Source organism: Taudactylus pleione, unplaced genomic scaffold, assembly GCF_031769625.1.
Source record: "Taudactylus pleione unplaced genomic scaffold, aTauple2 ptg000201l, whole genome shotgun sequence".
Lineage (NCBI taxonomy): Eukaryota > Metazoa > Chordata > Amphibia > Anura > Myobatrachidae > Taudactylus > Taudactylus pleione.
Genome location: NW_028284603.1, coordinates 52,316,200 through 52,328,303, shown reverse-complemented (window position 1 = coordinate 52,328,303; position 12,104 = coordinate 52,316,200). Strand labels below are relative to the sequence as shown.

The 12,104-nt window shown below is 48.8% G+C and overlaps 1 protein-coding gene across 1 annotated transcript in view; it reads right to left on the bottom strand.

The window, feature by feature from the left end:
- The window catches only part of ANAPC1 (anaphase promoting complex subunit 1), a 149,355-nt gene that overhangs the window by 66,847 nt on the left and 70,404 nt on the right, over positions 1-12,104 (bottom strand). Inside the window, exons 30-31 of the mRNA XM_088477380.1 lie at positions 5,263-5,354; positions 1,147-1,281 (exon numbers count right to left, since the gene is read on the bottom strand). Of these exons, the coding sequence (XP_088333506.1) occupies positions 1,147-1,281; positions 5,263-5,354 (227 nt within the window). The remainder of the gene's footprint in view (positions 1-1,146; positions 1,282-5,262; positions 5,355-12,104) is intronic.

Sequence of the window (12,104 nt, the reverse complement as noted above, 5' to 3'; positions counted from 1 at the left end):
GAACAACTGGCCCATTTTCCAACTGAGCCACATATGCGATTAGTCCAAGTGAACAGATCAGGCCATTCCCTATGCAGACCCGTTGATGTGACCTATACGGGCAAATCTGTCCATCATATTTATGGACATGATATGCTGTAAAATGATCTTATCAACTTTGATCGGATCTTTTTTGAGCATGATCCCGAATAAAACTTATCAATTCATTTACATCTGTCCAGAAGAAATAAAATATGTTAACCCATAGCAATCTGATGCAGTAACATTTCAATGATAAAGTCCATTTTAACATTTGTATCATGCAAAAGAGATCCCAGAAAATCATACACGGTTAATAGTAATGACTGACAGAGCACTTATTTGGTAACATACTGAAATAGATTTATATTATATGCACCTAAATATAGTACATGCAAACTTACAATGTATGAAAGGGTAATAAACAGTATTTTGTACACAAATACAGAATTGTGTACCACCATCATAAGAAAATACAAATGTGCAATGATGGTTTGCAATGCAATATGATAGTTGTTCTGCCAGAGAAAGAGCCCTTTTACAGAAAAGTACATGTATATAATTCTGTATTATAGCTTGTATATATGTCTTATACTCTGACAGTTTGTACGGATGTCATTAACATTTTACCAGAACTCAATTACTGCTCTGGAAATTTTGGAACACACGGGAAGAAAATAAATTGATTGTGTTGGTAGCTGTCAAACAGAATAAGCAGTACAGCTATATGATTAAAGGATTTACAAACCTAACAGAGTCATTCAGCAGTTTGTAGAAGTAATTTAAATAAAGTGTTGGTGCACAGTAGCCTGCTACTGCTGAATTGGGGACTAGATCAGTTACTAGACTGTTCTTGTGAAATGTTAAAGTGTTATCACCAGCAGGGGTGGCTTCAAATGAAAAGAGATGCAGGTGGGTGCGGGACATGGAACAGACCTATGGTGTATTCCAGTGTAATGTGTACACAGAAAGCTAGAAATAGCAGTTTTTCCCATGACAGCCAACACAGTGCAAAATGCACAAACTGTTCTGGTCATCAAGTAAAGGGTTATTCTGAAACTGTGCAAATCTCCTGACTGTTGCCTGAGACTTACAAAAACAATTTAATTCAAACAAGTAGTTAGTTACCTTGATCTGGTAACTGGGTGACTTATGTTTTTCTCGGTTGACACCCACATGCGAGCGCTTGTGTCCTCCCACCATATACTGGTACAGTTGCTCTGGAACATTCAGGTCAGACATGCCTATCAAATTACTCCCATGCTGGAATATAGCAGAACATAACAGTTAAAGCTAGGCGAGCCAAATATAATATAGTGTGTCCAAATACACCAGGTAGCTCTATCTGGCGTGTCACGGCTTTTGCGACTAAGCTGCGACATGAGTCCTGCCCCGCACTTTTATACCGAATGTGTGTCTAATTCACATAACAAAAGTACAATGCGTGAGTTTCCTGAATGCCGGCACTGGCATTGCATACAGCTGTGGTGTGCAACTTCCATACTACCAGGGTAAAAAAGAGCAAAAAACTGGGGACCGATATGAAAGAGCCGTGTCCTATATCATGCATTGTGCCACGTAGTGTGGCACCTAATCTGTGACTTTATACTAATTCCTTTGCAACAAAAATACTTATCCTAAGTACCTAGGACACCTTTAGCAACTTTGGATGCAGCTACGAGATGCTAAATTTAGAAAGAAGTACGAAAGTCTGGGAATAACTACCCGTGGTTGAGCGTGTAGGTCATGCCATGCTTATCGCTCCATATGGCACAAAAAAGATAGGTGTATAAGGACACATCTGTATAGCAATATCCAAATGGATAAAATGTACAACAACCTTAGGATATTGCCAAATGATATTAAACGGCTAGAACGTAAAGCATAGCACTTATTGTGAACATTGATTATGACAGAGGTTTCCAAACGCGGTCCTCAATGCACCCTAACGGTCCAGGATTCAAGGCTATCCAAGGTTGAGCACAGGTGGGTAAATCAAAAGACATAGGTAATAATTAAGTCACCTGTGCCCAAGCATGGTTATGGCAACCTCTGGCTAACAAGAAGGTGCATCTTAAAGCCTAAAACCATATTACCTTACATCCTCCCAACATTGCAAGGGCGTCACATATTATAAGCTATGCTAACAACATTAAATGCATAAACTACAGTAATGTAAACAGCTCCAAATATAACGTTACTCAATTAACAAACACACTCTTGAAGATACTGCCACATATATTTTAAAGCAGCGATCCTACAAAGGAGATTTTGTTTCTTTAAGTAGCAAGTACAGTTTACCTTAAGGATGCATTTTTTTTTCTTAGTTGCCCCTTGCATCAATCATTCTAATTTAAAAAATCGGCTACACATGATGGCTGTCGGTTACACAGACATAGCCGCATAGCTCTCAGAATGTGATGACAGAGGGGGAGGATTTTACATTATACAGAGCTAAGAGGGGTTTTCTGCAACCTATTTGCTCATTGCATCATGTGCCATGTGACTGCGGTTACCATACAAGTCCATGACACTGTGTAGAATTATAAATCACTAATAGCAACCTGAAGAAACAAACCAAGGGTGAAAATGGATTTTTAAAGTTTGTTAAATGATTCTTCTAAAACTATAGGGGGACACTGGACCATGGGGATACACAGCATATATTAGGACTTTGACACTGTAAATAAAATGAAACTGTGTTTGTTTTCTTTCTTCTATATACCCATCCTACATGTAAATCAGTTATTACTAGCAAAGCCCACAGTACAAAACCAGAAGAAACTAGGGGCGCACGAGGTTGGCATAAAGCCACTTCTTCCTCTAATCTTCTGTCACACTCAGTAAGATTTGAATGGCTACTTGTTATGGTAGGTTTTCAGGAGATCTACGCTTTATCACCGATATAGAATTACCTTCACCCAGAAATTGAACCGATGATGCTAGTAGAAATGCAGCTGGGCTCTCACTACAGCCAGCAATGTTAGAGGACTCGGTCACTGGTTTATTTATTAGTCGGCCAGGTCTGGTTTCCTCTGTGCTGTGTTCCAGGAGGGGCAGAGAAGTATTTCCTAGACGCTTGAAACTTACCTTTACTGCCAAAGCAAAAGGATCAAAACAGACAGCATTGTCTTTTTTTGTAAATAACATTTTTGTAGATTAATGCACAGAAATAAGATAGTTGAAAATGAGGCAAACTAACCAATAAGAAAAAAATAGTCATCCATGCGGCTTATAAAAAAAATCAATGTAAGAATGGCCTCTATTTTTCGATCCATACCTCCAAGGACTGTGGCAATCCAGGCCTTGACCAATCCCTCTATAGCGACATCCACTTTAGGTGGATACTCATTTATTTGGATCCGTTTTGGTAATGGAAAACGTCAGTAATCTGAAACTTCAGTTCAGGTTTGGTCCATCCCTCACAGAGCACATTATCCAAATGTGGGGACTTAGGGAAGGAAAGGAACGGCTTCCTCTTCTTCTTAAACAGTGTATTGTTAGGCTCTGCTGATTCCGCACTGTCTAAGAAGTGAAGTGCCTTTTGTACTGCCGACACTAAATAGTCTACGCCATACTGTTAGAGTCATCGTCAAGACACGATAAGTCCTCACTGTAAAAATCTTCCCTTAACTCAGCCTCTTGGTTAGAGGGACACTCAGGATGGCACCAAGGCAGAACTCCTATGATTCTGGGCCTAGCCATTAAAGTGATCTCCAAGATCCTCTCTAGTGTGGAGGATATTACATACAGACATTGCATTGACTTACCAATAGAGGAGCCAGTTTGGGAGCATTCCCTAGTTGTCACTGAGGGAACAGGTGATCCCTGACCAAGGACACTCAGATTCCTGGCATCAGTTGCTAAAACCAGACAGAGGTGGAGGGAGGGATCCCCTAGTCCTCTGCCTGGCAATGCACAGTGAGCTGCTTGAGCTCAGAAATCGATGCGGAAAACAATCACCTGTCATTCTCGCATGCTGTACACAAGGTGTCTGTACCCAACTGTCTGCTGAGCAATTCTGACCTTTCACAAAGGTACAAAAAGTAACTGATGAAACACAGAAGTAAACCTGGAAAAACTGTCTTTATCAGACATGACAGTTAAAGATGAGATAGAAGACAGCTACAAAGTACGTAATAAGAAAAAATAGTCAATCAATGGTAGATGCAGAAGCCAACTAATATGGGCAGATTCAATTAGCCGAGGGACATACTGCGCGGCTGCAGCTCTGCCCGGAGCTATTCAATTACTACCGCTATCCCGAGCGGCAAGCCCCAGAGGGTGCACTTAATGCAATCTGTTTCCTCGCAGTCTCAGGAGCTTACTGCACAGGGTAATTCCATAGCTCCAGGCACTTAATTTGAGAGCTGAGTTAACACATCAGCCACAGACTTACTGCACATGGAAATTCAATAGCTCCGGACGTTAAACCCAGGAGTTGCAGCCACAATGTGATTCTGCGGTTAATTGAATCTGGCCCAATAAAGTATGAAGATTCTTACTAACCCACCACCACTCATAAAAACCTGCTGCAGCTGGAGAATCAGGAGGGGAGAGAAGAAGCTGCTGGCAGTGTCTGCTTTTTTGTAGGCTTCAATTTGTGAAGTCAAGCACCCCCAGGGCCCAGCACAATCTCTCCCACAATTCTCCATGGACAGCAAACTCCTGGCCCACTTGTGCCTGTCAGGCTGCCCTACCTAACCTCCAGCAACCATAGATCTCTGCACACCTGGAGTGCAGGCACGAGACTGATGGCAAATTACAAAAACCTCCCCTCTCACAGAGTGGGGATTTCTCATGGTCTGGCCCTGCTTTACCAACCTGGTGGAGCGCCCCACACTGGGAGCAGGATGCTCTGGTAAACAGAACAGCGCCTCCTCAGCCCGCTTTGGTTTGCACAGCCAAGAGAATTTTCAGTCACAAAAGGAAAAAGATCAAATTATGGGTAGCTAATGCAGTCTAGCAAGAAAGTACCCTTGTCTAAATAAAACAGGGTTCCCTGAACAGGGCCCAAACTAGGATTTTTGTCACCCAGGGCAAGACAGTAATTGGTGTATAAAATAAAGCTCCTGCTGCCACCATCCTTAATGGATAATGGATTTCACACACACACTGTACACTTTACAGTACCAGGATACCCTAGAAATTGCATAGCATTGATAAGTCTTCTACAAAACGCACAACAGTAAAAGTGGAAGAATGAAACATGTAAACAAAAGGTTGTTCATATTTGTAGCTTACCCCCAGACACACCATGCCCAACGCCAGACCAGCTGCCAGGGAATACGATTCTCGGTCTGTGCAGTATTCCATTTCGGGGCCTGGGGGGCGTCCTAACAGAAAAAAAAATAAAAAATACATTTGAAAAAACAAGAGATATGGTAAGAACTTACCTTTGTTATCTCTGTTTCTACGAAGTCCATAGGGTCCACAGGGTTGACCTTGGGGTATAGCTGGATCTGGATCCATGGGCACCACGCAGTTAAAGCTTTAGCTGCTCCCAGGATGCACTTGGGTCCGTCCTCCTCTATACCCTGCCCCCGGCCACAGCACCTCAGTTGGTAAGCAGCCAAGGCCGGAGGAGGAGACTAAACAGAGAGAAGGAAGACTGGAACACACAAGAAACCATACTCACAGAAATGGGAGACGGAAAACCGGTGACCAGCCACACAGCCCATTTGAAGCCAGGTGCGTCAGGGCGGGCGCCCTGTGGACCCTATGGACTTCGTAGAAACAGAGATAACAAAGGTAAGTTCTTACCATATCTCTTGTTTTCTACTTCAGGGTCCATAGGGGGTCCACAGGGTTGACCTTGGGGATGTCCCAAAGCAGTACAACTAAGGGCGGGGACGCTCCTGTGCTGAAAGGAGTACCCGGCGCCCAAAGGATGCATCCTGAGAGGCAAAGGTGTCAAACGCATAGAACCTCAAAAACGTTTGAATTGAAGACCAAGTGGCCGCCTTACACAGCTGAACAGCAGAAGCGCCACGTCTAGCAGCCCAAGAGGGACCCACAGAACGAGTGGAATGAGCCTTAACAGAGGCTGGCACAGGTAAGCCCTCCTGTGCATAAGCCTCACAAATAACGGAACGAAGCCAACGGGCTAACGTTTGTTTGTTGGCAGGCCAACCCCTCTTGTGAAAACCAAAGAGGATAAACAAGGAATCAGACTTCCTAACCGAAGCCGTCCGGTCTACATAAATTCTAAGCGCCCGGACCACATCTAAGGAAGTCTCATCAGCTGAAAGATCAGGGGACTGAAAAGCTGGCACAACAAGTTCCTGATTAATATGGAACTTCGAGACCACTTTGGGCAAAAACTCAGGACGAGTGCGGAGCACCGCTCTGTCCTGGTGAAAAATCAGGAAAGGAGGGCGACAGGAAAGCGCCCCCAATTCAGACACCCTCCTGGCCGAAGCAATTGCCAGGAGAAAAACCGTCTTAAATGTCAGCCACTTGAGCTCCACCGCCTCAAGAGGCTCAAACGGAGGACCCTGCAGGACCCGTAGCACCACCGCCAAGTCCCAAGGAGCCACAGGAGGCACAAAGGGAGGCTGGATCCTGAGAACACCTTGGAAAAAGGTGTGAACGTCTGGTAGTATTGCAATCCGCCGCTGAAACCACACGGACAAGGCGGACACATGAACCTTCAGAGATGCAAGGCGTAAGCCGAGATCCAATCCTGACTGAAGAAATTCCAAGATCCTAGAAACTCGGAACACCTGAGGATCATAATGTCTGGACTCACACCACTGAAAGTAAGTGTGCCACACTCTGTGATAAATCCGTGCTGAAGCAGGCTTGCGTGCCCTGAGCATGGTACCAATAACCGAACTGGAGAAGCCCCGAGATCTCAAGACGGCTGTCTCAAGAGCCACGCCGTCAAAGACAGCCGACCCAGATCCGGGTAAAGGCAGGGCCCCTGAGACAACAGGTCCCGACGCTGAGGAAGAAGGTACGGAGCGTCGATGGAGAGGCTCCTGAGATCGGAGTACCAAGGACGTCTGGGCCACGCCGGAGCTACCAGCACGAGCATGCCACCGTCCTGCTTGAATTTCCGCAGAACCCGAGGAAGCAGGGATATCGGAGGAAACAGATACGCCAGGTGAAACGTCCATTTCACCGACAGCGCGTCCACCAGACTTGCACCTGCGTCTCTTGTCCTTGACCCATAAACGGGCAACTTGTGATTGTGACGGGAGGCCATCAAGTCCAGCTCCGCCAGTCCCCACCTGTCCACGAGTAGCTGAAACACCTCTGGGTGAAGCGACCATTCCCCGGGATGCACGTCGTGACGGCTGAGGACTCCGGGGATGAAGACCGCCGAGATCGCTGGAATGTGACCCTCCGCCCAAGTCAGGATACGAGACACCTCCGACATCGCTGCCTGACTGCGAGTTCCGCCTTGGTGATTGATATACGCCACTGTGGTGGCGTTGTCGGACTGCACCTGTACCGCCCTTCCGTGAAGAGCGGGGCCGGACGACTGCAGGGCCCTGAATACTGCCCGCAGTTCCAGGATGTTGATGGGGAGAAGTGCTTCTTCCGCTGACCAACGACCCTGAAGCGACAAAGAGCCGGTCACTGCCCCCCAACCCCGGAGACTGGCATCCGTCGTGAGCAGGACCCAGTCCGGGATCCAAAATGGGCGCCCCTCGACCAGATGAGCTGTCTGAAGCCACCAAGCCAAAGATAGCCGGACGTCCGGAGACAACACCAGCACCTGAGAGCGGATCCGGTGAGGTAACCCGTTCCATTCTGATAGAATCAGCCCCTGCAGGGGCCGGGAATGGAACTGGGCAAATTCCACCATGTCGAATGTCGACACCATGGACCCCAGAACTCTCATGGCCGAATGGACCGACAGGCGGCAACGGCTCAGGCAACTGCGTATCCGCAGGTGTAGGGAGGCGACCTTCTCCGGAGTCAGGAAGATCCTTTGCTGACGCGAATCCAGCAGGGCTCCTAAATGAACCATCCGCTGTGATGGAATCAGGGAGGACTTTTTCCAATTTATCAACCACCCGTGTGCTTGCAGGCAAGCGATCGTCAGGTGGAGATGTTGAAGCAGTACCTCCGGGGAGCTCGCCAGCAACAGGAGGTCGTCCAGGTACGGCAGCAGCCGTACATTCTGGTTCCGAAGATGTGCGGCCATGACCGCCATAATCTTCGTAAACACCCTCGGTGCCGTGGAGAGACCAAAGGGTAGCGCCCGGAACTGATAGTGGTGTTGAAGGATAGCGAACCTCAGATACCGCTGGTGTGAAGATGCTATCGGAACATGGAGGTAGGCGTCCTGGATGTCCAGGGACACCATGTAATCCCCCGGTTCCATCGCCAGAATGATGGAACGTAACGTTTCCATCCTGAACTTGGGAACTCTGAGGAATTTGTTCAGAGACTTCAAGTTGAGGATAGGGCGATGAGAACCATTGGGTTTCTGCACCAGAAACAGAGACGAATAATACCCCGTCCCTCGTTGTGATAGAGGAACGGGAACAATGACCCCTGCTTTCAGCAAGGACTCTATAGCCTCCTGAACCTGTAACGCCTTGGTCTTGTCCTGAGAAGGACTTGTGCAGATAAACTGGTGGGGTGGTCTGTGCCGAAAAGACAGGGCGTACCCCTGGGAGACCACTTCTCGAACACAGGCATCCGTGGTGGTATTGTGCCAGCACTGGGCAAATAGAAGAAGTCGGCCTCCCACTCTGAGGTCCCCCAGAGGGAGGCCCGTCCCATCAGGCCGCAGGTTTATCTTCCTGCTTGGAAGAAGGGCGCCGAGCACTCCAGGCTTGCTTCTTGGGTTTAGAGGCCGTCTTACTCGCAGACTGTCTCGGGAAGGACTGACATTTCGCCTTACCCTGAACCCGAAAGGAACGAAAAGCCGAACTCCGAACCTTAGCAGGCAGTGCCGCCGAAGGGAGGAAGGCCGACTTGGATTTAGCCAGGGTGTCCACTATTTTGTCCAAGTCCGGACCAAATAGTAATTCCCCATTGAAAGGTAAGGCCTCCAGACCTTTCTTTGAATCAGAGTCCGCTCTCCAGGACCGCAACCATAAGGATCGGCGGGCAGACACCGCTGCAGCCGATACCCGCGAGGTCAGCAGACTAGCATCTAAAGAAGCTTCTCCAATGTAAGAAGCAGCGTCCCTCATTTGTCCCAACAACGCCCGCTGGACATCCGGAGCGTCGTCCGGGAAGGTATCTTCCAATGCATTGGCCCACCCCTCAATGGCCTTGGCCACCCAGGAAATGGCCATGGACGGTCGGGCCACCGCCCCGGAGAGGGAATAAATAGACTTTAAGCAAGTCTCAACTTTCCTGTCCGTGGGATCCTTCAGCGAGGATATCGACGGTAATGGTAAGGTGGCGCCCCGAGTTAAACGGGTGACATGGGAATCCACCGCCGGTGGAGTTTCCCATTTTTTACAATGTGCCTCAGGGAAGGGGTAATTAGAAGCCAACCGCTTCTGAGGAAGGAATCTCTTACTGGGCGCCTGCCAAGCTACCGCCATATGATCCGTCAACTGATCCGACAGGGGAAACACCGCAGAAGCCACCTTAGTTTTTTTGAAACTAGGAAACTTCGACTTAGGAACCGGTGCCTCATCCTCTATAAGAAGAATAGCTCGCACCGCCCTAACTAGTGCTCGCACATTAATGGACGACTTGGTATCCATTTCCTGGACCGAGGCGTCCGAGTCAGTGTCATCAGGGACCTCCCCATCATCTGAGGAACCCTCTGAGTCCGATACCTGAGCAGCCCGTGTCATGAGTGGGCGTTTTGAAATCCTAGAAGGCATGTCAGTCTGCAACATTGACTGAAAAGCCGAGGAAGCGGCCGCCAAATTTTGCACGGAGTTGGAGAGCACATCCACCCAGGGTGGAGGCGTCGCCATAGGGGCCTGAAAAGGTACCACAGGCTGCTGCGGCACAGGGGAAGCCTGCATATACATAGGCAACCCCGCATAGGGACCCACCGACTGAGACCCAGGAGGACTCCGCAATAACTGCGGGACACCCGGGGAATGGGGGATGGTCGGCTGGGACAACGACCTAGTAGGGAGAGCAGTCGGGACCGACAGACGGTCCGCAATAGACACCAGCACTTGAGAAAACATCGCCCACGGTGGTTCCTGCGCCAGAGAAGGTCTGGATGGGCCAGGAGCCACCTGGCATCGACTACACAGGCCATCCTGTGACAAATCCTCCCTATCTACTCCTGCAGAACAGCGTCCGCAGGAGGCCAACACCGGAGCCACTGAGCGCTCAACCTCCTCGTCTGACATGACAGAATATATTATATATCTGGCACCAGGGTAGAAGTAAAACGCACTCACCGGTGTGCTGAACAACAGCCCACAATATGGCACTGAGTAGCACACAACTGTATGTGACGGACCTCACAAATACGTGATCTATATAAGTGAGGTCAGTAGAAACGCCCCTCCCCCACACACCTGTAGGGCTTGTAGGAGAAGTAAAGGGATAGGTATAAGCTGACAGTAAGTAGAAAATAAGCACAGACAGGCAGCACTAGCAAAAGTCACATACCATGCAGGAAGATATACTCACTGCACCTTTCCACTACAATCAACCTGCCCAGATTCAGTGTCTGGGAGGGCTATAGTGCTGTGTACGCTGTCCTTAATCAGGGGAGAGGTACACAGGGGGACCGGTCCGCGTGCTCCCTGAAGATCTGCGCTGCCACTGTGAGAAAATGGCAGCTGGAGACCTCAGAGGAGGAGTGGCCGAGTATCTGCAGCTCAGCGACGCCAGACTCCGTGCTGAAAGGCGCGCTGAGCTGAGGGGAGGAGCCGCTGACAGGGAAGGCTTCCTCCCCTGGCTAGCATATTAACCCCAGGGCTTGCCGGCATCCCGCTTGCCATATATCCCTGGTGGTCTAGTGGTCCCACGGGTTATTCCTCCTCAGAGGGGGAGCTCGCCGCCACCGCTAGCGGCCCCCGGTCTGTCCCCTAGGACCGGGGGCAAAGGACTGCATCTGCAGGCAAAACCCGCGAGCCGCCGCTAATCGGCGACTCGCGGCTTACCTTGTCCCCGGCAGCAGTCCAGGGAGGGACCCAGAGTCCGGCTAGTACGGACTCTGGCCTCCCGCCGCGATCCCCAGTGCAGTACTGGCGTCGCGGCGCCAGCGGGGAAGGAGAGCGGCAGCGTGGGCGTCTGCCACACTAGAGCCTCTGTTGTAAAATGAAAATCTAACAGGCTCTTTTTTTTTTTTTTTTTTTTTAAATAAAAATAGAAAGCTTTTGGGGGCTGCTCCTGCAGCCCCCCCTGCGCAGGTGACCCGACTCCGGCCGGGCACCAACTCAAACTGAGGTGCTGTGGCCGGGGGCGGGGTATAGAGGAGGACGGACCCAAGTGCATCCTGGGAGCAGCTAAAGCTTTAACTACGTGGTGCCCATGGATCCAGATCCAGCTATACCCCAAGGTCAACCCTGTGGACCCCCTATGGACCCTGAAGTAGAAACAATGTTAGCTATAAATACCACACAAACAAAACCCATACAGTATATCTCTATGGTAACACAAAGCTAATGCCATGTAAAGGAGAGTAATCCAGACGGTGCATCAATGAAATATAAAACATCAAAGTAATATCTGTATACTGTACTTATTATAAAGCTTTCTGTGGATACAGTTTTTTACTGACGGAAGTTATCTCTATAGCATTTCTTTCTCTGTCTCAATGGCTTATCAGTTTTCATAAAATAGTAAGCTGCAATGTAACAAACTAGTAGACAGTGTTCTGTATAGCCTGGGTATATGCTTTACCTGTAGCTTAGGTAAGGGGGTTGGGTACTGGATCCCGGCGGTGACCATGGCAGCTCCGGAATCCAGACAGTCAATATCCAGACGCATGTTAGTGATTTTTATAACCCTTACACTAACCCGCCCCTCCCACAACCTAACCGTCCCTTCCCGCAGCCTAACCCTCCCCCTAGTGCCTAACCCTAATACTTACCATCGGGAATCTGGATCCAGTATTCTGACCATCATTCAGAGGGCTGATTCCAGTTAATCATGCAGAGCACCCGCGGGTGTCTGGTGACCCTCATAGGCAT